Source organism: Phocoena sinus, chromosome 11 (assembly GCF_008692025.1).
Source record: "Phocoena sinus isolate mPhoSin1 chromosome 11, mPhoSin1.pri, whole genome shotgun sequence".
Classification (NCBI taxonomy): domain Eukaryota; kingdom Metazoa; phylum Chordata; class Mammalia; order Artiodactyla; family Phocoenidae; genus Phocoena; species Phocoena sinus.
This window is the reverse complement of record NC_045773.1, coordinates 87,914,589-87,937,114: the sequence shown is the minus strand read 5'-3', so window position 1 is coordinate 87,937,114 and position 22,526 is coordinate 87,914,589. Positions and strand designations below refer to the sequence as shown.

Below are 22,526 nucleotides of genomic sequence, written 5' to 3'. Positions count from 1 at the left end.
CTACACAGAAAATTTCATATACACTTATCATTTTTCAAGAGTGAATTAAATGCATGATTTATTTATCATAAAAAGGTACTGATTGGAACAAATTTATAAGTACATTAGCTAATTACTCAAATCATAAGCTAAATCTAAAATATGTGCTCCTAAAAACAACAAAAAAACCCAAAAATAAGATATGTACTCTTAAATTTTTTAAAAATTAATTAATTTATTTTTTGGTTTTTATTTTTGCGTTGGTTCTTCATCGCTGCGTGCAGGCTTTCTCTAGTTGCGGCGAGCAGGGGCTGTTCTTTGTTGCGGTGCGCAGGCTTCTCATTGTGGTGGCTTCTCTTGTTGCAGAGCACAGGCTCTAGGGCACACGGGCTTCAGTAGTTGTGGCACAAAGGCTCAGTAGTTGTGGAGCACAGGTTTAGTTGCTCTGTGGCATGTGGGATCTTCCCGGACCGGGGCTCCAACCTGTGTCCCCTGCACTGGCAGGCGGATTCTTAACCACTGCGCCACCAGGGAAGTTCCTGTGCTCCTGAATTTTTATAACTTTATTTTATTCTTTCTTGATTAGTGGCTGAGATGGTAAGAATTCTCTAACTTCATTATTGCCCACATTTTCTCTTCGATTTTCACTGTAAAGAATATTAAGATTGAGTTAATTACTCTGAAGGTTTATAGATTTTGTTGCACATTTCCCTTATCATTCTTTTCTTTTTTCTCTCCAATGTTTTTCTTTATTTGAAATTTCACATTTTTAATGAAAGTATACCGTTTCTTTCTTCTGAAGTATAGAGTAAAAAAAAAAAAAGTCCCTGAAGTCAGACTGTTTGAGCTTCAGTTTTCTCCTCTGTAAAAAGGGGATAATGAGGGTAATAATAATACTCCTAATTTATAGGATTACTTACAGAGTCATTGTGATGAAAACATTTGATAATTCACATAGAGGGCTTAGGATGGTCACGGGCACACACATATAAGTTCTCAAAAGATGTTAGGTTTTACTATTATTTTATAGATTCACTTGCATTTTTAGCATGTCTTTGTATACACGAATTGGTTTGTCTACCACCAACATTTATAAAGCATTTAATATTATATTGTTGGCTGAAAAAACAACAATATGGAGCGTCTATTCTTATGAAGTTTACAATCTAATTTGAGAAACAAGGCATAAATATTTAAAATTTGTAAACAAAATGTGGTATATACATACCATGGAATATCATTTAGCCTTAAAAAGAAAGGATATTTGACATGCTACAACACTGATGAACCTCAAAGACATTATACTAAGTGAATTAAGCCAGTAACAAGAGGACAAATACAGTATGATTCCCCTTATATGAGGAACCTATAGTAGTCAGATTCATACAGACAGAAAGTAGAATGGTGGTCATCAGGGGCTGGGGATTAGGGACTTACTGTTTAACAGGTTGAGGGTTTAAGTTTGGGGAGATGAAAATGTTCTGGAGATGGATGGCTGCACAAAAATGTGAATGTACTCAGTGCTACTGAACTGTACACTTAAAAACGGTTAAAATGGTAAATTTTATGTTATGTGTATCTTATAATAAAAATATTTAAAATTTAAATATTCATATGAAATAAAATATTACAGTGTAACAGATAAACCACTAAATTATAAATTATCAAATGTCATTTATAAAATGCATCCACTTATTTTTTGAATAAATAATACATCTTCATGGTCCAAAAATAAAAGGTACAAAATGATATACAGGGAAAAGCAAATCTTCCTTTAGCCACTCAGTTCCTTTTCCCAGAGACATGACTCCATTACCAATTATTTATATATTCTGCCACAGATTTTATACATGTCTAAAACTGTAGTTATAACTATAGTCATACACTCTATGCACTATGTTGCAAATTTCTTTTTCCACTTAAGAATAGATAGTGCATTAAATGCAAACTTTTTCTTTTTCAGGAGCTGTAGACAGCATAAAGATATTTAACCAATTCCCTACTGAGAAGCCAGAGACAGTTTTCAGTCTTTTGCTATTGCAAGCAATCTTTCAAAGAATAATCTGGCACATATGTCATTTTGTATAACTGTGAGCATTTCCATAAGTTAAATTCCTAGAGGTAGTGTCACTGGCTTTTCAAATAATTCAGATTAAAACTGCCTAAAGAGACAGATTTCACCAAAGAAGTACTGGTGTCAGTTGCTTTATCCCCAAACTTGGAAACTTCCTTGTATCCTCATCTACACCTATCAATCTCTAAGTCCTGCTGATTTTACCTCCTCAGTCTCTTCCGTCCTCCCTTTTCATTTTCCCATTGCTCACAGCCAACAACTTGATTTAGGCTTTTCACTATTTTTTTCATGTGTGAAATGTTGTCCTCAAACCCATCCTCCTGAGAGAATATTCTGCTCAGACATTTTCATGCTACCCAATACATCCAGGATTAGGTCTAATGTCTTTATTTTAGCAAACAAGGCTCACCTTAATCTGATCCCTGCACTTTCCTTTCCAGCCTTCTCTGCTATCATCCAGCTTTACTCTTTTTTGCTTTTATAATGTACAATAGTTTATAGTTTCAGGCCCCCATGCATTGGCCCTCACTGTCTCCCCAGCGTGGAATACCTTTGTCCATTTCCCTCACTTCACCCCTGGGGGAAGTCCTGATCTCTCTGTTGTGCTCCACAGGCCTCTTGCGTTCATCTTCCATAGGGATTGCTATTCTCTACTGAAGCTATATCCTTGCAGTAGCCTAAAAGGGTGGTAGGGAGTGTCTTTCTTCTTTTCTAGCTCCAGCATCCAGCAAGTGCATATCATATGGTATGCACTCAATGAAATTTGTTTGAACTTAACCAGATCTTGGGGAGAAGGGGTACAATCATTCATTGATTCAACATGTTTATTGAGAGGCTATTAAGTGCAAGGTTATGAGCTAGGCAGTGGGATGACCACCAAGAAGAAGGTGACCCAGGGCCTACTTTTGGTCTAGTGAAAGAGATGGGGCAACACAAGCACACAATTCTAATTCAGCTGCGTGAAGACTGCTGTGGACCTTAGGTCACAGTTCAGATTTTTTTTTTTGGATGAGCAAAGCGTGCCATTTTAGCTAGAGGGAAATGCACTAGGAAAGTCATTTACAAAATAAGTCAATTGCCCCAAATCACTGTGAAACCCAGAGTCATGCATAATTTCGACTTCCTTTCATGGCTATTGTCTTCACTTTCTAAAGTGGAAATGCTTTTCTGGTAAACAAGGTCAGTGTCTGGGGTAAAGAATAATAAGGTGAGATAACTCATGTAAGGTAACCAGGTCAGAATCTGTATATACTCCATGAAAGTTGTCTTTCTCTGCTAAACTGCTGCTCCTAGACTGTCTTCTAAGCATTAAAACCAACCAACCAACCAACAAAAAACAACAAAAAACCTTGCTTGGTGTTAAATGATCTATATTAAGTTTAATCCAACTGTTATCTTTTTACCCTTCTCCATTTTCTTTAATATGACCTCTTTTCACAAAAGGTCGAGGAAGCTGGTAAAATGTAATGAAAACAGCAGATTCTCTGGGAGTCCGGCAGAGTTGGGTTTAGCACACAGGACAGTCACTACTACCAGAATCACTCTGGGCACGTAATTAAACTCCCAGTTTCCTCTTTCGTAAAATAAGTATAATAGTAAATGAGGAGATAATGTTTATGGAAAGCTCTGAACACAATATTCGACACGTAGTAAGAGCTCAGGAGAAGTTAGCTATTAAACGATTCTAAGAACTCAAGGTCTTGAAGGTATTATTTTCGTTCTGGCAACCAAAAGAATCGTTAAATGAAATCATTACTAAACCAAGTTGAACCTGAACGCGCACTTCCAGTAATTTGATCTCTCTGGGCCACCGTCTGCGAGCATGCGTAAAAGAGCGTGGCGGGACGTATGTGTCATGGCGAGCTCCATCTAAAGTCGCTGCAGTTTCCGGAGAGTGGCGTGTAGGTTCTCTTACTTTTGGCTGGCTTGTTATTTCGTGACTGCTGGGTAAGGGTGGCGGGTGGATCAGTGTGGGGCAGAGCTTGGCCAGAGTTCCTTTTACGGCGGAGCCTTGTTTCCCCAGTTTTAGTCTTTCCCGGGAGGTTTGCTGGTTTGTTTCGCAGTTAAAAGGGAACTTAACCGGCTGAGCTGGGGTAATTGGGAGGCAGGTAGCGCTGCCAGAAGTGAGGACGGGTCTTTGGCCTTATGTGCTGCAGGGCTGTAAGGAGTATTTAAGGGAACTCGTTTCGTATTGTCAAATCTAACTTCATTCGTTTTACCACTTTCTGCGTTAGTGAGTTTGTGGGACGGGACAAGGCTTTCACAGTTACCTAGCTTTCACAGAGCTGTATCTCAGACATTTAAACTGAAGTTGGTCTGAAGATCAGGTGTCTTGATTTTTCACTTTTCTTTCTTGTTTACTGATAAAACCTTTCTGAATCTCGGGACGATACGTGTCTTTGGTGTGTCAGGTGATGTGGATACTTACTTAATTGCCATATTTCTGTTTTGTAGTTCTCGGTATTACTTGAATCACGCAGACGTGTTGTAGTGCTGGATAGTATTTATTAACTACGGCCAGACGCTGGATCTTAGTCATAGCAAATGTGGCAGATGTTAACACACCTGGCCTAATCAGAAAGAAATTGGGAGTAATATGGAACATCATTAACCCTGATGTATGAAGTAGCCTTTATGGAGTTTAATCCCTTTTAGGTAGTTTTAAAGAGCCCTTACCGTGGTTTTGTGAAGTTGTTGCGAGCTTGCTTTTTCTAATCAGTTTTCATTTTCCAGACTCATCTTTCAAGAAGATTTGAGACTAATTGCGAATAATCAAGGTACTCATTTATTTTAAGCCTTTTATGTTGGAGTGACGTGTTACATATTATAACGTGCAGAAAGGTAACCTAATTTTAATTTCTTAGTGATTTTGCCACCATCATTATCTGGAAACGCCAAGATCTCCCTATCACTAAATCCAAGAAACGTTTTCATTCATTTTACTTAACTTTGCATTACCTGCATTAAGCAGCGCTCACTGTGTCCACCTCTTTCACATGCTCGCTAACTTTTTCTTTTGTGACCCACTGATTTTCTTCTTCTCTAGTGGCTTCTTCTTGATCTCCATTATAGGCTGGTTCTCTTCTGTATGGCAGGTAAACATGGAGTTCCTTAAGGCTTGGTCCTGTCCTCTTTCCAATTAGAAGAAATTCTGTTCTCTTTCTCTGGGTGAGCTAATGCACAACCTCATCAACATTGTTGTTCTCTGTCTTTTTTATTCTAGCCATCCTAGTGTGTGTGAAGTGGTGTCTCATTGTGATTTTGATTTGTATTTTCTTGATAGCTAATGATGTTGACATCTCATCATGTTATTGGTCATTTGTATATCTTCTTTGGAGAAATGTCTGTTCAAATCCTTTTTTCATTGGGTTATTTTTCTGTTGTTGAGTTGTAAGTGTTCTATATGTATTCTGATACCAGATCTTTATCAGACATTTGATTTGCAAATATTTTCTCCAATTGTATGAGGTCTCTTTTCACTTTCTTGATGGTGTCCTTTGAAGCATGAAAGTCTTAAATATGAAAGTCTGACATGTAAGTCCAGTCTGTTTTTTCTTTTGTTGCTTATTCTTTTGGTGTCATAACTAAGAAACCAGTGCTTAATCTAATGTTATGAACATTTACACCTATCTTATCTTCTAAGATTTTTATAGCATTAGTTCTTAAATTTAGGTCTGCAGTCAATTTGAGTTAATTTTTGTATGTGATGTGAAGTAGGAATCCAACTTCATTCTTTGCATGTGGCTATCCAGTTGTCCCAGCACCATTTGTTGAAAACACTACTCTTCTCCCCATTGAATTTTCTTGGCACCCTTGTTGAAAATCAGCTGACCAGGTAATACATTTTTGACAAGCATTCTGGATGATTTTTATGAAAGAATAACTCTAGGACAGTGATTCTCAAACTGTAGTGCACATCACAGTCACCTGGAGGGCGTGTTAAAGATTGCTGAGCTTTACTCAGAGTATCTGGTTCAGTAGATTTTGGGTGGGACCCCAGACTTCTCATTTCTAACAAGTTCCCCAGTGACCCTAATTGTGCTGCTGTGGGAACCGCACTGTGAAAACTACTGGTGTAGGACTTTGGTTCACAACTGTGGCGACACATATGAGAATTACTGGAAAGTTTTAAAAAATACTGATGTCCAGGCTCCGTTCTAGCGATTGATTCAACTAGTGCAGGGCTCAGTTGTCGGTAATTTTCCATAGCTCCTCAGGTGACCATAATGAACACTCAAGACTGAGAACCTTTGCTGTAGGAGAACAGTGGTTCTCAATCAGAGGTGTATAGTGGAATCACCTGGGCAGGTTTTACCTTCCCATCCTTAAATTCCACTCTGGAGAATGGGGCCTGGGTATTTGCTGTTCTAAAGGTCTCCTAATAAATCACCTCTGTAAATAACCAGTACTCTATATTATTCTCTCTTCATCATTTTCAATATCTCCTTTTTTCACTTACTGTTTTTATTTCCTTTATTAAACTTGATTTCCTATACCTTTGAGAAAAAACTTTATACGATCCTGTTGTTCCATTTAACTACTATCTTGTTTTCCTTTTATTCTCAAACTTTCATTATTATTCACTTATTTAATAATTTCTGAAGGCTAACAATTCCATTTACCAGTTTGTTGGCAGTAAGAGCTTAAGCTGATTAATAGTGAGGAGTGAGTTTGTTCAGGTGCATATTATATGCAGCCAGGTTTAGGAACCTCTACATTATGTATTTGTCTCTCTTGTCTCCCTAGAGTGAATTTCTGGAAATGGAATTGCTGGGCAAAAGGATATATATTTTAAAGTTTGATATGTATTGCCAGATTGCCCTTCAGAAAGGGTATGTCAGTTTTACCATGCTTTCTGCTAACAGTTGGGTGTTTGTCAGTCTTTGTTATCAGTGGGGTAGGTGGAAAATAACTCCTTGTTTAAACACATGCCCTTAGTGTGTTTGAGCATTCTTTCCTATGCTGAACGGCTATTTACATTTCTTAAGTGTGTTGCCGGTTTTGCCTTTGCCCATTTTTTTCTGGAATGTTTTTCTTTCTTAGGGTTGCCTTAGACTCTTGTATTATTTGTGCTTTGCCAATGAGGCAGAGCCATGTGGGGAGAGCTTGGTGTTGAGACAGGGCCTAGGTTCTAATTTTAGCTCTATCAGTGGACAAATCTTTTAGCTCCTCTGGACTTCAGTTCTGTAAAATAAGAGGCTTAGCAGTGTTCCTTGCTTCCCTAACTCTGATATTGTATGTCTACTGCAGTGGACGGACCCCTCTCATCTCTCTTCTTCCATACTGTTTCCCTTCAGTGGATCCATAAGCAATTGTGTATGGGATGTAAATATTGTGTAATTAAAAAAAATTAAAATATGTCATTCAATTTATAATCCTTCAGTAGTTCTTTAATAACATTGAAAGGCACTACCTGGTCTTAGCCTTTCTCACTTAACTTTGTTATTTCATAGAATCATAGTTTATAGAAGAAGCCGTAGGGGTTAGGTATTTATTTCACCTTCCCACCTACTGTAAGAATTTCCTCCTGTGTTATAGAAAGGCTAGCTAAATTCAGCTTAAGCAAGTGTTTATGTATCCATTCATTCAACAGATATTCTGCGCCTGCTGTGTGCTAGGCATTGTTACAGGTGTTGTAGATACAGTGGTGAAAAAGAGATGACACCCTTGTTCTTATGGCGCTTACACTGTAGTGAGAAAGACAGATGCACTTATATACCTACCTGGAGTCAGGTAGGTAAGTGTTATGAAGAAAAATGAAGCGTAAAGTGGGTTAGAGGCCGGTGAGAATGTGTGGGATGCCTAGTCAGTGTGTGCTTATTTTAGATAGGGTGATTAGGAAAAGGCCTCTCCAAGGTGTCATTTGAGTAGAGAAGTAGGCAGCAAGGCATACGAATATCTGGGGATGATATTCAAGGCAGAGGAACAGCAAGTGTGAAGGCCCTGAGTCAGAAGCTAGTTTGGCCTGCTCAGAGAATGTCTGAAAAATTATTACAGTTGGGGTAGAGTGGGAGGTAGCAGAGGGGGCATATTTTGTTAGACTGGGTAGTGTACAGTAAAAAGTATTTATTGAGAAGCTGCAGTGTGCTAGACAGTTCTAGGCACCACCTGGGATAAAGCAGTGAACAAAGCACCCAAAAGCCTTTACCTCCCCCTTCCCCCACCCCCACCCCCATCCCCCTGAGAGTATATATCCTAGTAGAAAGAGATAGTAACAAAATAATGAAGATATTTTCATGGAGGAAGAAGTTTTCCTCTACCCTTCTAGGTTCTTCTGGCTGGTCTAAGAATTAAAGTGACAGATTAACAGGAGGCTAATCAAACGAAAGTTTAATAACGTATACATGGGAGACCCAGGCAAACAGTAACTCTCCCAAGTGGTTGAAACCGTTGCCTTAAACCCTTCTGTCTTCAGCTAAAGACAAAAGGGTCTTGTGGGTAGTGGTTTGGGACCTCAGAGGGGAGGAAGGCAGTTGCCATGCCATGGAAAAGCAAATGTTTGGTAACAGAGGAATTTTAACAAACAGACTTTGCTAGGTTCCTCCCTGTCTGCGCACATGTAGTTCATACTCTAGTTAATCTGTGGTGATTACTCCCTTCCTGGAACAGGTGCTCTGTTTACATTCTTTTAGGCATTTATGGGGAAGGTCAGAGTTTCTTCCTGAATCTTTTGGTCCTTGATTGTTTTCAGCTCAAAATAATCTGCATGGCAGGCAGACATTTTGGGGTGGCAAGTTTGCTCCCCTGTAATATCTAAGCAGGTGGTGAACTGCTGTGGTAAGGAAACAAGGCGGGGAAGGCGGATAGGAGGCGTGTGTACGTGGTGAGGTGGGAGTTGCTCAGGAAGGCCTCACTGGTGACATTTGAACAAAGTCCCAAAGGACTTGAAGGCATTCCAGGCAAGACGAAGACCTTGAGATGAGTGTGTGCCTGGTGAGTGTGAACTAGCCAGGGTGCCCGTGTGGCCGAGTGGAGTGAGAGGGGAGAGCGGTAGGAAGTGGGGTCCCAGAGGTAACAGGAAGCTGATTATGTCCTAGTAGAACTCTGTAGCAGTTTTTACTCTGGGGCTTTATACTCTGAGGTGGAATACCAAGGGAAGGTTTTGATCAGAAGCCTGAGAAGAATTTAGGTTTTAAAGGGATCCCTGGCTTACGTGCTGCAAGTGTCTTTTGGGAATTAAGGGTAGAAGCAGGGTGACTATTACAGTAATCCAGGCAAGAGTTACTGTTGGTTTGGACCAAGAATGTAACAGTGGGTACGGTCAGAAGTAGATTCTGAATATATTTGGAAGGTCAAGCCAGCAGGCTTTTGTTGGTGGGTTGGATTTAGGGTGAAGGAAAGAGACGAGTCAGGGATGGATCCAGGATTTTTGGCCTGAGTGGGTGGAAGGTTGGGATTGCCTTCAAGCGAGATGGGGAAAGTTCTGGGAGGATCTGGTGTGATGTTGTTGGTTGCAGGTGGGGTAAGGTGGGGAGAGGATCAAGAGTTTTGTTTTTGACCTTTTAATTCTGAAATAACTATTAGACATTCAAGCAGGCGTGTTGAATAGGCAGTTGGACATCTGAGCCTGAAGTTCAGGGGAGGACTGGGGCTGGTCACATAAGCATACAGTTGGTATTGCAAGGCCTTGGGACTGGATGAGATCACCTAGGATGTGTCTGTAACTAGAGAAGAGAAGTCCTGTAACGGAGCCCTGGGGACATTCCGACATTGAGAAGTTGGAGAGTTGAGGAGGAACCAGCAAAGGAGACTTGGGGAGTGGTTGACGTGGTAGGAGGAGAACTCAGAATGTGGGATTCCAGGAGCCAGTGAAGAAGATCGCTTTAGGAGGGAAAGCATGGACCGTAGTGTCAGATGCTGCAGACCGGGTCAGGCGAGATGGCTGAGAATTGACCACCGTGTACACTGTTGTGAGTCACTGAAATCAGGACAGCAGTTTTGGTGGAGTGGTTGGGGTGAAAGCCCGGTTTAGTAGAGAATGGGAGGGGAAAATTGGAGACAGTTCTTGCAAGGACTTTTCTTTTCTTTCTTTTCTTTTTTTTTTTGCGGTACGTGGGCCTCTCGTTGTGGCCTCTCCCATTGAGGAACACAGGCTCCAGACGCGCAGGCTCAGCGGCCATAGCCCACGGGCCCGGCCGCTCCGCGGCATGTGGGATCCTCCCAGACCGGGCACAAACACGTGTCCCCTGCACCAGCAGGCGGCCTCTCAACCACTGCACCACCAGGGAAGCCCAGGAGTTTTCTTTTAAAGGAGAGAAATGTGGTGGAGTTAGTAGGTAGAGGAAGTGGGGTCCAGGATAAGGTTTTTGTTTTTCAAATGGGAGAAATAACAGTATGTTTATACCCAGATAGTAATGATTCAGTAAAGAGACAATTAGTGATGATGCAAGAAGAGGAAGCATGGCTGGAATTCTGTGCTGGAGCAGGTCAGAGTAGAGGGATTGCTCTAAGGGGGGTGGGCAGTTCATTCACTGTAACAGATTGATATGTGGGCAAAGACCCATTTCCCGGTAAGAGAATGAAGTCATCCATGTGTACAGGATGTGGGAGGGGGTCTGAGGGTTGGCTTCATTCAGGCCTTCTGTTTTCAGTACCGTCTGCAGCCTCATGAACAGGAGATCTGTGAGAAATTATTTTTCAGAAAACTCCTAAGATCAGCGAGTTTAAGTTTCTTCAACGCAGCGCTTCCCAGTCTTTGCTCTACTAATGCATACTGGGAGCCTGTAAGACGCAGACTGTCCCAAATTTATTTGACCACAGAACTGTGTCTTCACTGATAGTCAATAAATAGAACGAATTTGGGAAAGACTAACCTAGTTCATTTCACCTTACCTGTAGTTTGCTGAGTCGGCCAGGGCTCTCGTTCGCAAGAACAGAAGCCTGAACTCAAGTGAATTTGAGCCACAGAGGGAATTTATTAGCTCACGTGACTGGGCAGGGCAGGGCTGCATCCGGCTGCAGGCATTGGTTGGACCCAGTTGCTCAAATAATGTCAGTATTGCTCGTTGTCTCTCCAGCTCTTAGAAGGCTTTCCTGCCTTGGGTAGGTTTCTGCTTTGTGGCAGGCAAGATGGCCCCCAGTATCCTCAAGTTGACAGCCTCCTAACGTAGTCACTTCAGTGAAAGAGAAGTCAGCTCTCCTGTTAGCCCTGGCATAGAAGTTCTCGTGATGATTCTCATTGGCTCGGCTTGTCACGTCCAAACCTGCACCAATCGTTGTGGCCCAGAGGATGAATTATTCTGGCAATGGGTCTCATGTGCCATGGCTGCATCTGGGGAAGGAGGAGGCCTGTGACTGACAGTCCTACTCTGACCACGTGGTACGGGTGTTCACTATCATTTGAACAGTTCTTGACTGATTGCCATCTGGGCTATTTCTGATCTTTTGTTCTTCTAAGCAATGTAAAGCTAGCTGAGATTTGAACACAGATTTGTCTGATTTACAGGGCCTAGTTTGTCATACTTGTAAAGAGTGCATTACAGCCAAGGGCACAAAATGAGCCTGGCTGGAAATGCTCTGTTAATGGAAAGATGGGTATCTGACAAATGAAGAGAAGGAAAATTCATCAGAAAGACTCGAGACCAGAGGAGAGTGTAGGACCCGTAACACTGGTTTAGGCGACCCGGATGAAAAGCGGTCGTTCCGGGTAATTAAGTAGGCCGTACGTGGGCTCAGGCTCATCTACTGTGGAGTCTCTGAGCTGCTTTGGGTAAGTTAGCTTCTCTGTGTTTTAGATCACTCTTCATTTTTTTTTTTTTATTTGGCTGTGCCACGCGGCTTATGGGATTTTAGTTCCCCGACCAGGGATGGAACCCAGGCCCTCGGCAGTGAGAGTGCGGAGTCCTAACCACTGGACAGCCAGGGAGTTCCCTGGATTACTCTTTAAAGTGAGCATAACACCGCCACCTACCTCCTGGAGTTGTTGTGAATGGTTAATGAGATGATGCTGTGAAGCCCTTGCTTCCTGTCTGGACACAGTATTGGTGGAGGTCTGCCGGTAAGTGTCCTCAAGTGTCGGCAGACCTCGTTTTCCTGTGCTTCGCAGATGTTGCCTTTTTTTGTTTTTACACATTGAAGCTTTGTGGCAACCTGGCATCCAGCATGTCTGTCGGTGCCATTTTTCCAACAGCATTTACTCTGTGTCTCTGTGCCACATTTTGGTAATTCTCGCAGTATTTCAGACTCTTTCATTATTGTTGTATTTGTTATGGTGATCTGTAATCATTTATCTTTGTTACTCTTGTAATTGTTTTGGGGCGCCTTGAACTACGCCTGTATGAGATAGCGAACTTTATTGGTAAATGTGTGCTCCTACTTAAACCAACTGGCCCTTCCCCCATCTCTCCCCCTTTCCTCGTGCCTCCTTATTCCCTGAGACTCACCCATACTGAAATTAGGCCAGTCAATAACCTGACAGTGGCCTCTAGGTGTCCAAGTGAAAGGAAGAATTGCGTGTCTCTCAGTTTAAATAAACTAGAAGTGATTAAGCTTAATGAGGAAGCCGAGATAGCCTGAAAGCTAGGCTTCTTGTGCCAGTTAGCCAAATTGTGAATGTAAAGGAAGAGTTCTTGAGGGATATTAAAACAGATCCTCCAGTAAACACATGGATGATAAAAAAGCAAAACAGACTTATTGCTGATATGGAGAAAGTTTGAGTGGTGTGGATAGAAGATCAAACCAGCTGCAACGTTCCCTTAAGCCAAAGCCTAATCCTGAGCAAGGCCCTGACTCTGTTCAATTCGGTGCAGGCTGATGGAGGTGAGGAAGCTACAGAAGAAACGTTTGAAGCTAGCAGAGGTTGGTTCATGAGATTTAAGGAAAGAAGCCGTCTCCATACGTAAAAGTGCAAGGTGAAGAAGCAAGTGCTGATGGAGAAGCTGCAGCAAGTTACCCAGAAGGTCCAGACGATCTAGCTGAGATAATTACAGTGGCTCAGTGCCTGGTTTCAAAACTTCAAAGCACAGACTGACTCTCTTGTCGGGGCTAATACAGCTGATAATGATAAGTTGAAGCCAGTGCTCATTTACCGTTCCGGAAATCCTAGGGCCCTTAAGACTTCTACTAAATCTTCCCTGCCTGTGCTCTGTAAATGGAACAACAAAGCCTGGATGACAGCACATCTGTTTATGACATGGTTTACTGAATACTTTAAGCCCACTATTGAGACCTACTGTCTAGAAAAAACATTCCTTTGAAAATATTAACTGCTCATTGACAGTACACCTGGTCACCCAAGAGCTCTGATGGAGATATACAAGGAGATTAATGTTTTTCATGCTGCTAACACAGCATCCATTCCGCAGCCCATGGGTCAAGTAGTAATTTTGACTTTCAAGTGTTACTATTGAGGAAATGTATTTCATAAGGCTAAGCTGCTAGATAGTGATTCCTCTGATGGATCTGGGCCAAGTAAATTGAAAACCTTTTGGAAAGGATTCACCATTCAAGGTGCCCTTGAGGACATTTGTGATTCATAGGAGGAGGTCAAAATTTCAACATTAACAGGAGTTTGGAACAAGTCGATTCCAACTTTCATGGATGACTTTGAGGGGTTCAAGGTTTCGTGGAGGAGATAACTGCGGATGTGGTGGAATTAGCAAGAGAACTAGAATTAGAAGTGGAGTCTGAAAATGTGACTGAATTGTTGCGATCTCATGGTAAAACGTGGATGGATGAGGAGTTGCTTCTTATGGATGAGCAAGGAAAGTGATCTCTTGAGATGGAATCTGCTCCTGGTGAAGATGCTGTGAAGATTGTTGAAATGACAACAAAGGATTTAGAATATTATGTAAACTTAGTTAATAAAGCAGAGGCAAGGTTTGAGAGAATCGACTTTAATTTCAAAAGAAGCTCTACTGTGGGTAAAATGCTGTCAAACAGCATTGCATGCTTATAGAGAAACTGTTCATGAAAGGAAGAGTCAATTGATGAGGCAGACGTCACTGTTCTCTTATTTTAAGAAATTCCCACAGCCACCCCCCTTCAGCAGCCACCACCCTGACCAGTCAGTAGCCATCAACATGGAGGCAAGACCCTCCACCAGCAAAAAGATTATAATTCTCTGAAGGCTCAGATGGTGGTTAACTTTTTTTTAGCAACAAAGTATTTTAAAATTAAGGCATATACATAGTTTTTTTTAGATATAATGCTATTTCACACTTAATAGACTATAGTGTAAACATAACTTTTATGTGCACTGGAAAATCAAAAAATTCATGTGACTCCCTTTATTATGACATTCGCCTTATTGTGGTGGTCTGGAGCTGAACCTGCAGTTATCTTTGAGTTCTGCCTGCACGTTTCATTTTTCAGGTAGCTTTTTTTCTTAAGTATTTTATTTTAACATAATTGTAGATTTACTTAGTTATAAAAGTTATGTGGAGATGCTGTACACTTTACCCAGGTCTCCCCCAAAGGTAGCATCTTGCAAAACTGTAATATGTACCGTATCACAACCTGGATATCGGCATGATGCGGTCAGGATGCAGAACATTTCTGTCACCACAAGGATCACGCACGCTGACCTCTCAAGTATGTTATATAAATGTAATCATACAGTAGGTAACCTTTTGCACTTGGCTCTATTCACTGAACAGAATTCTCGGGCGATTCATCCAGGTTGTTACCTGTGTCAATAGTTCATTCCTTTCTGTTGCTGAGTAGTATTCCGTGGTATTGGATGTGCCTCAGTTTACTTAACCATTCAACTGTTGAAGGGCATCTGGGTTGTTTTCAGGTTTCAGCTCTTAGAAAGCTGCTGTAAATATTTATTTTAGGTTTTTATGTGACTGTCTTAATATTTCTCCTGGATAAACACTTAGAAGTACAGTTGCTGGGTTGCATTGTAGTTTCATGATTAGTTTAAGAAAATGCCAAACTGTTTTCCGGAGCAGCTGTACCATTTTATATTCCCACCAGGGCTGTACGAGTGATCCAGTTTCTCCACATCCTTGCCAGCATCTAGTGTGATAGCTATGCAGTGCTGTCTCATTGTGGTTTTAGTGTATGTTTCTCTGATGGCTGGTCATGTTGAGTCTCTTTTCAGGGGCTTATTTTTCCCTCTGGATATCCTCTTAGGTGAAATATCTCTTTGTCTTTTGTCTATTTTCTAACTGAATTTTTTTCTTTTCTTTCTTTTTCCTTTTTTTTACTATTCTGTTTTGAGTTCTAGATACTAGTCCTTTGTCAGATATGTAGTTTGCAAATATGTTTTTCTCAGTCTACAGCTTGACGTCTCATCTCTCAAAAGGGTCTTTTGCAGAGTATAAGTCTTTAATTTTGGTGATGTCTGGGCTTGTTAATTTTTCTTTTTATGGATGGTGCTTTTGGTGTCAAGTCTAAAAACAACTCACTTAGTTCTAGATCCAGAAGACTTTCTCTTACGATTTTTTTCTATAAGTTTATAGTTTTGTTTTACATTTTAGTCCAGGATCTATTTGAATTAAGTTTTGTATAAGGTGTGAGACTTAGGTGGTTGTTCATTTATTTGTCTATAAATGTCCAGTTGCTTGAGCAGAAATTATTGAAAAGGCTATCTTTCCTCCACTGAATTGTGTTTTGCAGTTTTGTGTTTTTGTGGTGTTTGTGTGGAGTGGAATGGTTATTGTCTAAAAGTTTTCTGTCTTGTTAGGCTGCCACTTTTCTGGTTCTTTGGCAACAGAACAGGCTTTTGTTTTGTTTAGGGCTTTTATTGTCTGCACCTGTTGGCATTTCTGGGTTGCTGGCTTCTTCAGCTCCAAGTCTGGGATATAGGAGGCAAAGCAAAACCCAAGGAGCTCACCATGGTGGTGTAACTTGGATTGCAAGGCCGGTCTGCCTTTTCTCCATCTTTCAAAGTGTTCTTATGTTTACTTTACATATATGTCTGGAGTTCTAGTTGTACTTAGTGGGAGGGATAGGGAAAATATGTTTATTTCATCTTCCTGGAAGCAGTGTCCACATTTTCTTTTCTTAATTATAAAAAATTTGAACATTCAGGAAAGTAGAATTGGATAATAAACACCAACATGTCTATTTCCTAGATTTAAGAGTTGTAAATGTTTCCCCATGTCTTAATATATTTTTTATTGTTTTAAAATAAATTATAGACGTAATATTTACCTCCACATATTCAGTATGCATCTCTAAAAAATAAGATTTTAAACATAAAGACAATACTTTATATCTAATGATTTTTAGCAATATCCAAATACTATCTAATACCCAGTTCGTATTCTGATTTCCCTAATTGTTCCCAAAATGTCTTACAGTTGTTTGGACAAAGTAAGACCTGATCAAGAGCATGAAGTGTGTTCATATTATCTTCTAAGTATCCTTTAATCTTGAACAGTTTCTTTCCTGCTTTTTTCTCCATGACACTGATTTGTTGAAGAAATAGTTCCAGTTGAACCCTGGAATGTCCCACTATCAATAAGATTTATCTGGTGTTTCTTTTACTGTATCTCCTGTATTTTCTGTAAACTTGAAGTTAAAATCTAAAGGCTTTATTAGATTCAAGTTTGGCGAGAATATTTCACGGGTGATGTTATATTGAACAGATTTTCTGAGGGACTCATGCTTGAATCGTTTATAACTTTTTTATGTGATAGAGAAGATGCCTTCTGCATCCTGTGATACACTCCTGGATGACATAGAAGATATTGTGTCACAAGAAGATTCAAAGCCCCAAGATAGGCATTTTGTGAGAAAGCACGTTGTTCCCAAGGTGCGAAGGCGAAATACCCAAAAATATTTGCAAGATGAAAACAGTCCACCAAGTGATAGGTAAGCTTTTCTTTTCTTTTGAAATTATATTCAGTATCATACCAGGGGAGAGGCTGGCACTACTGTATATGATATACGTAATGTCTCTTTTAAAAAAAACTTTGAGGGACTTCCCTGGTGGCCCAGTGGTTGAGAGTCCGCCTGCCGATGCAGGGGACGCGGGTTCGTGCCCCGGTCCGGGAGGATCCCACATGCCGCAGAGCAGCTGGCCCGTGAGCCATGGCCGCTGAGCCTGCGTGTCCGGAGCCTGTGCTCCGCAATGGGAGAGGCCACAGCAGTGAGAGGCCCGCGTACCACAAAAAAACAAAACAAAACAAAACAAAAACAACTTTGAAATTTTGAAAGGAATTGTGTAATGTTTTTTTGTTTTGTTTTGTTTTTTGAATGGTTTTAAATTTAGCAAAGTCATTGACTAAAGAAGAAAAAGATGTCAAATTGCAAGTTTCTTAAAGGCAGGGCCTAGGGCAGTATTTGGCACAAAGATAGCTCCCCCCCTGCACCCTCCCCTGGCTGGATGTCTTTGCTGTTACAGTAGTTGGTGTGTAATTGTTACTCCCACATTAAAAATTTTATTGGAATTTGTGATTCTTATGAGATAGTGGTGGTTTGGGCATTTGGGTTTTCTTAGCAAATTTACAAATACTTGTGGATCATCTAAAGGCATTGGGCACAAATTATTGTGCTGTTTACACTGTTATATTAGGTCTCTAGTGAAATTCTAATACAACATAGCCAGAAAGGAATATGCAGTTATATAGTTTTAATATGCTTATATTTGTTTACCTAGTAAATTGTTGAGAGTTTTAATACACTTGATTATTTTGTTTGGAACAGATTCATAAGATGTATGAATTTAAAATTTGCTTATATTTTAATGAATGAAGTTTATTAAGTTTGTCCTAAACATGTCATTAAGGTAATGTCTATTTAATTATTAATTATTAGGGCAATCCAAGTTGAAAGTCCTTTTATTTCCTTTGTAAAAATATTACATTTTTCAGAACTGTATTTTTATATATGGAATGCTTTGAATAGTGCTGTAGGGTGACAGATTTTCATTTTGATTCAGTTATTTATATCTGTAAGTTATAAAATAAAGATTGTAACTAGTATATAGTAGTCTTTAGATGTATTTAACTTTATTTGCCATTGCTGCTAGAACCATTTTCTGTGCTATTGTTATTTGTTTGTACCTTTCCAGGAGTTGAACTTAGTGGTAATATTTAGTAGTATTGAATTTAAAATACAACTCAGAGAAAAGATATTTTTTGTAGAGTCTTAACTTAGAATCCTGTGCTGTTATTTTATCTTGTATATAGATTTTTGGTGTAACAGCAGATTATGTATTAAGTTGGTGCATTTAATCAATAGCCTGTGAATGGATTGCAGTGAGTGAGTATTTTTGCATAATGGGCCCAGAAATTACCTAGTGCTTTTTATTTAAAAAATCCCTTAATGAGACTTTTTTTTTAATTCATTAACAGCACTATTCCAGGCATACAGAAAATTTGGATACGGACTTGGGGTTGTTCTCATAATAATTCAGATGGAGAATATATGGCTGGACAACTAGCTGCTTATGGATATAAAATTACAGGTAATGAGATCTGTAATGTATTTTATTGATTAAATTTTTCAGAGATAAGTTTTTTAGAGGTATCTTTTCTAACTTCAGCAACTAAAGGACATTTTAGCATAATTTGATGATTTTAAGGGAAAACAAAATGATACCTAATATATGTTGTCTAGATAACTACAGTTGACCCTTGAACAACACAGCTTTGAGCTGTGTGGGTCCACTTATCCGGGGACCTTTTTCAATACATACACTGTTATGTTTACAGTCCATGGTTGGTTGAATCCTAGGATGTGGAACCCTCAGATATGGAGGGCTGGCTATGGCACTTGAGGATATGTGGATTTTGGTCTCTGCCGCAGGTCCTGGAACCAATCCCCTGAACATACTTAGGGATGACTCTGTGTGTGTGTGTATAATATTAAAAAAAAAAATTTTATTTTGAAATAAGTTTGGACTTACAGGAAAGTAGTAAAATTGAGAGTTTGTATATGTCCTTTATCCAGGTTCCCCTAATCTTAATATCTAACATAATTGTAGAATAATTAATAAATTGGGAAATTAGTGTTAGCACAATACTATTAACTAAACTACAAATCTTGTTTGAATTTTGTCAGGTTTCCTATTTACATCCTTTTTATGTTCCAGGATCCAATCTAGGATCTCACCTTACGTTTATTTGTAATGTCTCCTTAGTCTCCTCCAATCTGTGACATTGCTCAGTTTTTTCTCATCTTTTATGACTTTGACACTTCTGAAAGAAAATTGATTATTTTGTAGAATGTCCCTCACCTTGGGTTTGTCTGATAGAGTAAGGTAATTATGATTACCTCAGATTAGAGTAAGGGAATTATGCATTTTTGGCAAGACGAGCACAGAAGTGATATTATATCCTTCTCAGTGCATCACATCGGGCAGGGGGCTTCATGATGTTAGTACACTACCCCTTGTCTGTCAGATTTCTCCACAGTAAAGTTACTGTTTTTCTCATTGTAGCTGATGAACATCCTGTGTTTCCTCAGCCTCTTGCCTGGTAATTTTAGTATCTGTTGGTGGATCTTCTCTGCAAGTTATTACTGTGATATTTGCCTAGTGATGATTTTCTGTTTTCTTCTTTTCTTCCACATTTATTAATCAGAGTCTTCTGTAAGGAAGGGCTGTCCTTTCCTCCCCATTTTATTTGTTGATATCAGTATGAACTCATGGACACTTATTTTATTCTATAGGTTATAGTTCAGAGCTATCATTATTTATTTATTTATTTTTATTTTATTATTTACTTATTTATTTATTTTTTGCGGTACGCGGGCCTCTCACCGTTGTGGCCTCTCCCGTTGCGGAGCACAGGCTCCGGACGCGCAGGCCCAGCGGCCATGGCTCACGGGCGCAGCTGCTCCGCGGCACGTGGGATCTTCCCGAACCGGGGCATGAACCCGTGTCCCCTGCATCGGCAGGCAGACTCTCATCCACTACGCCAGTAGGGAAGCCCTATTTATTTTGTTTCTTGTATTGTTCCAATTTTGTCCATAGGACCTTGTTTAGACTGGCTCCTGTGTCCTTCAAACATGCCCCTATTCCTTTTTGAGCACTTCCTTATTTTCTGGCGCCACAAGATATTCTAGTGTTGTATTTTCCCTTCCCCAGCCTTGGAAGCAACCACTTTTCCAAGGAATCCTGACCCCTTTCATTAGGAGAATAGTGTTTAGAACCAGACCAGAGATCTGGGCACTAGTTGTGCTTATTGCTACTGTGAAGTATCAGTGCTTCGAGGTTCTCTCAGTGGACAGAGTTAGGAAATATATATGTATATGAACTGGCACATACATCTGTATCTGTTTCTGTTGTATGTACATTAAATGGGAACATAATTTGAATGCTTTGTGAGAGGCAGTGAATGGCCCAGTGCTTTATATGTGTTATCATGCTTAGTCCTTGTGATAAAAGGACATATTAGCATCCATTCACGTAGGTGAGAATGGAGAGGTTGTTTCTTACTTTAAATCACATGGGCGGTAAAGTCTGTTGCTCCAAAACATTGCTCTTGACCACTAGTCTATATCACATAGCACATTGCCTTTGCATGTGTGGTTGGCCCGTCCTAGCTTCAAGATGGATGTGAGGAGAAGGGCAGATTGGAAAGTTATTCCTTTCATAGCATTGTTTCCTTCAATAAGTAAATAATTGTATGTCATTAACTCTGTTTTTGATAACTCATTCTTTTTTTAAAAAATTTATTTTTATTTATTTATTTATTTTGGGTTGCGTTGGGGTGTCGTTGCTGCGCTCGGGCTTTCTCTAGTTGAGGTGAGCGGGGGCTGCTCTTCCTTGCGGTGCGCAGGCTTCTTATTTCGGTGGCTTCTTTTGTTGTGGAGCATGGGCTCTAGGCGTGCGGGCTTCAGTAGTTGTGGCACGCGGGCTCAGTAGTTGTGGTTCGTGGGCTCTAGAGCACCGGCTCAGTAGTTGTGGCGCACGGGCTTAGTTGCTCCATGGCATGTGGGATCTTCCTGGACCAGGGCTCAAACCCGTGTCCCATGCATTGGCAGGCGGATACTTAACCACTGCGCCACCAGGGAAGTCCTGATAACTCATTCTTTAGACAGCAAAATCAGTCTTAAAACAGGTAAAAACACTCAATCTGCTTTTAGAATTACTTCTCTGTGTTCATTAGTAATTTTTGTATAATTTAGCCTGTACTTACCTTAATACATTCTGATGGTACAGTTTGAAAATTAAGAAAATAGCCTTTAAGATAACTTCCTAAATATTAAAAAAATTCAGAGCTTGACTTATCCTAGGTGATATTTAATATCTAACACATGTTAATTCATTTTAGCCTATTAGCAGGTTTTTAGTATTATAACAGTACCCTTCCATGTAAAATAAGTCTTGATGTGTTTATACAAGAATATTAAACTTTGTTATGCAGACCTAATTTTCATTTCTTATTTGGGAATAGTAAAAAGGGAAATTGGTTCCTTAATCACTTGAATGTGAAATTTATTTTTCTTGTTAACGTAGTTTATTTCTTTTATATGCCTGTATTACTTATATGTATTTGTATTAATTTTACATACTGTGATTTTACCCACTTCAGAAATTTAGCAGTTTTAATTCTAGTCTGGCTTGCATGCAGTAGACTATAGGACCACTTTCTTACTTGTCTAGATGCCATAGGCCCAGAAAATATAAACATTAGCTTCCTTAAAATATTTAATAAGGAAATCTCTACAGGTCTTTCATTTAGGTTAGATACATGAATGATTTCTGGATACCTATGCCAGTGGTCTCTTTTGTTATTGTGGAATAATGGGAATTTATAAAAATTATTATTGCTTAATAGTTTATAATATTTCATTAATCACATGTCAACCAAAAATATTTTCGTTTAACTCTGTAATTGATAAGAATGAGATATATAATAGATTATGTATAATGTACACAGAGGTTACTGAAAACAGTATACAGAGAAATTCAGAAATCTCAGTTACCAATGGTAGATATTTTTACTATTTGGGGAAGAAAGAGAGATTAGATATATACTTGAAATTGCTATTTTTCCAACTGTGTGAATCTAGGAATATAATTACTCCATAGTAAGACCTCACAGAGACTTAGAGAAGTAAATGCTTGTTCGTTGCCTCTTTCAAATCCTTTTTATTTTGAGGAAAAGGGCGGTTTATAACTTATAAGATAATGCCTGGTTGCTTCTCATTTCAAAGAATGAAACCTGCTGAGAAAAAATGATGTCATTCTCTAAAACTCAGATACCTGTTTGCATGAGAAAATTAAATTAGTATTATGGAAAGCAGTTAAACTGTCCTGGTAGGTACAGTGGCTTTTTACAGAAGTATGATTTGAACACAAACATTTCATGTGTGTGTTCTTCAAGTGAGCAATTTTTATAGACTAACCCCCTCCCCCACAAATAATGCTGCCTTGGTTATTGTTTTTGGATTATTTCTTTTTGAATGTTGGTCAATTATTTTCATTGTCCTCATTGGTGGCAGATCTTTATATCTTGAGAATATATTTAGTGTTTGAATGGTCACAGGTCGTTTGAGGCCAAATCTGATGAACAAGTATTGTGGTATGATACTCATATGTTGGGACTCTTCATTACTGTGACATAAAATA

At 39.6% G+C, this 22,526-nt stretch overlaps 1 protein-coding gene across 3 annotated transcripts in view; it reads left to right on the top strand.

Annotated features, from left to right (window-relative positions):
- Positions 1 to 3,871: 3,871 nt before the first annotated feature.
- The window catches only part of CDKAL1 (CDK5 regulatory subunit associated protein 1 like 1), a 659,509-nt gene continuing 640,854 nt past the window's right edge, over positions 3,872 to 22,526 (top strand). Inside the window, exons 1-4 of one of the 3 annotated variants that reach the window (XM_032650160.1) lie at positions 3,872 to 3,954; positions 4,787 to 4,830; positions 16,642 to 16,816; positions 18,301 to 18,413. In XM_032650160.1, the coding sequence (XP_032506051.1) occupies positions 3,902 to 3,954; positions 4,787 to 4,830; positions 16,642 to 16,816; positions 18,301 to 18,413 (385 nt within the window). In that variant the 5' untranslated portion in view covers positions 3,872 to 3,901. Of the gene's footprint in view, positions 3,955 to 4,786; positions 4,831 to 4,871; positions 4,895 to 16,641; positions 16,817 to 18,300; positions 18,414 to 22,526 lie in introns of those variants that run through there. The other 2 variants (XM_032650162.1, XM_032650163.1) reach the window with 2 other exon arrangements.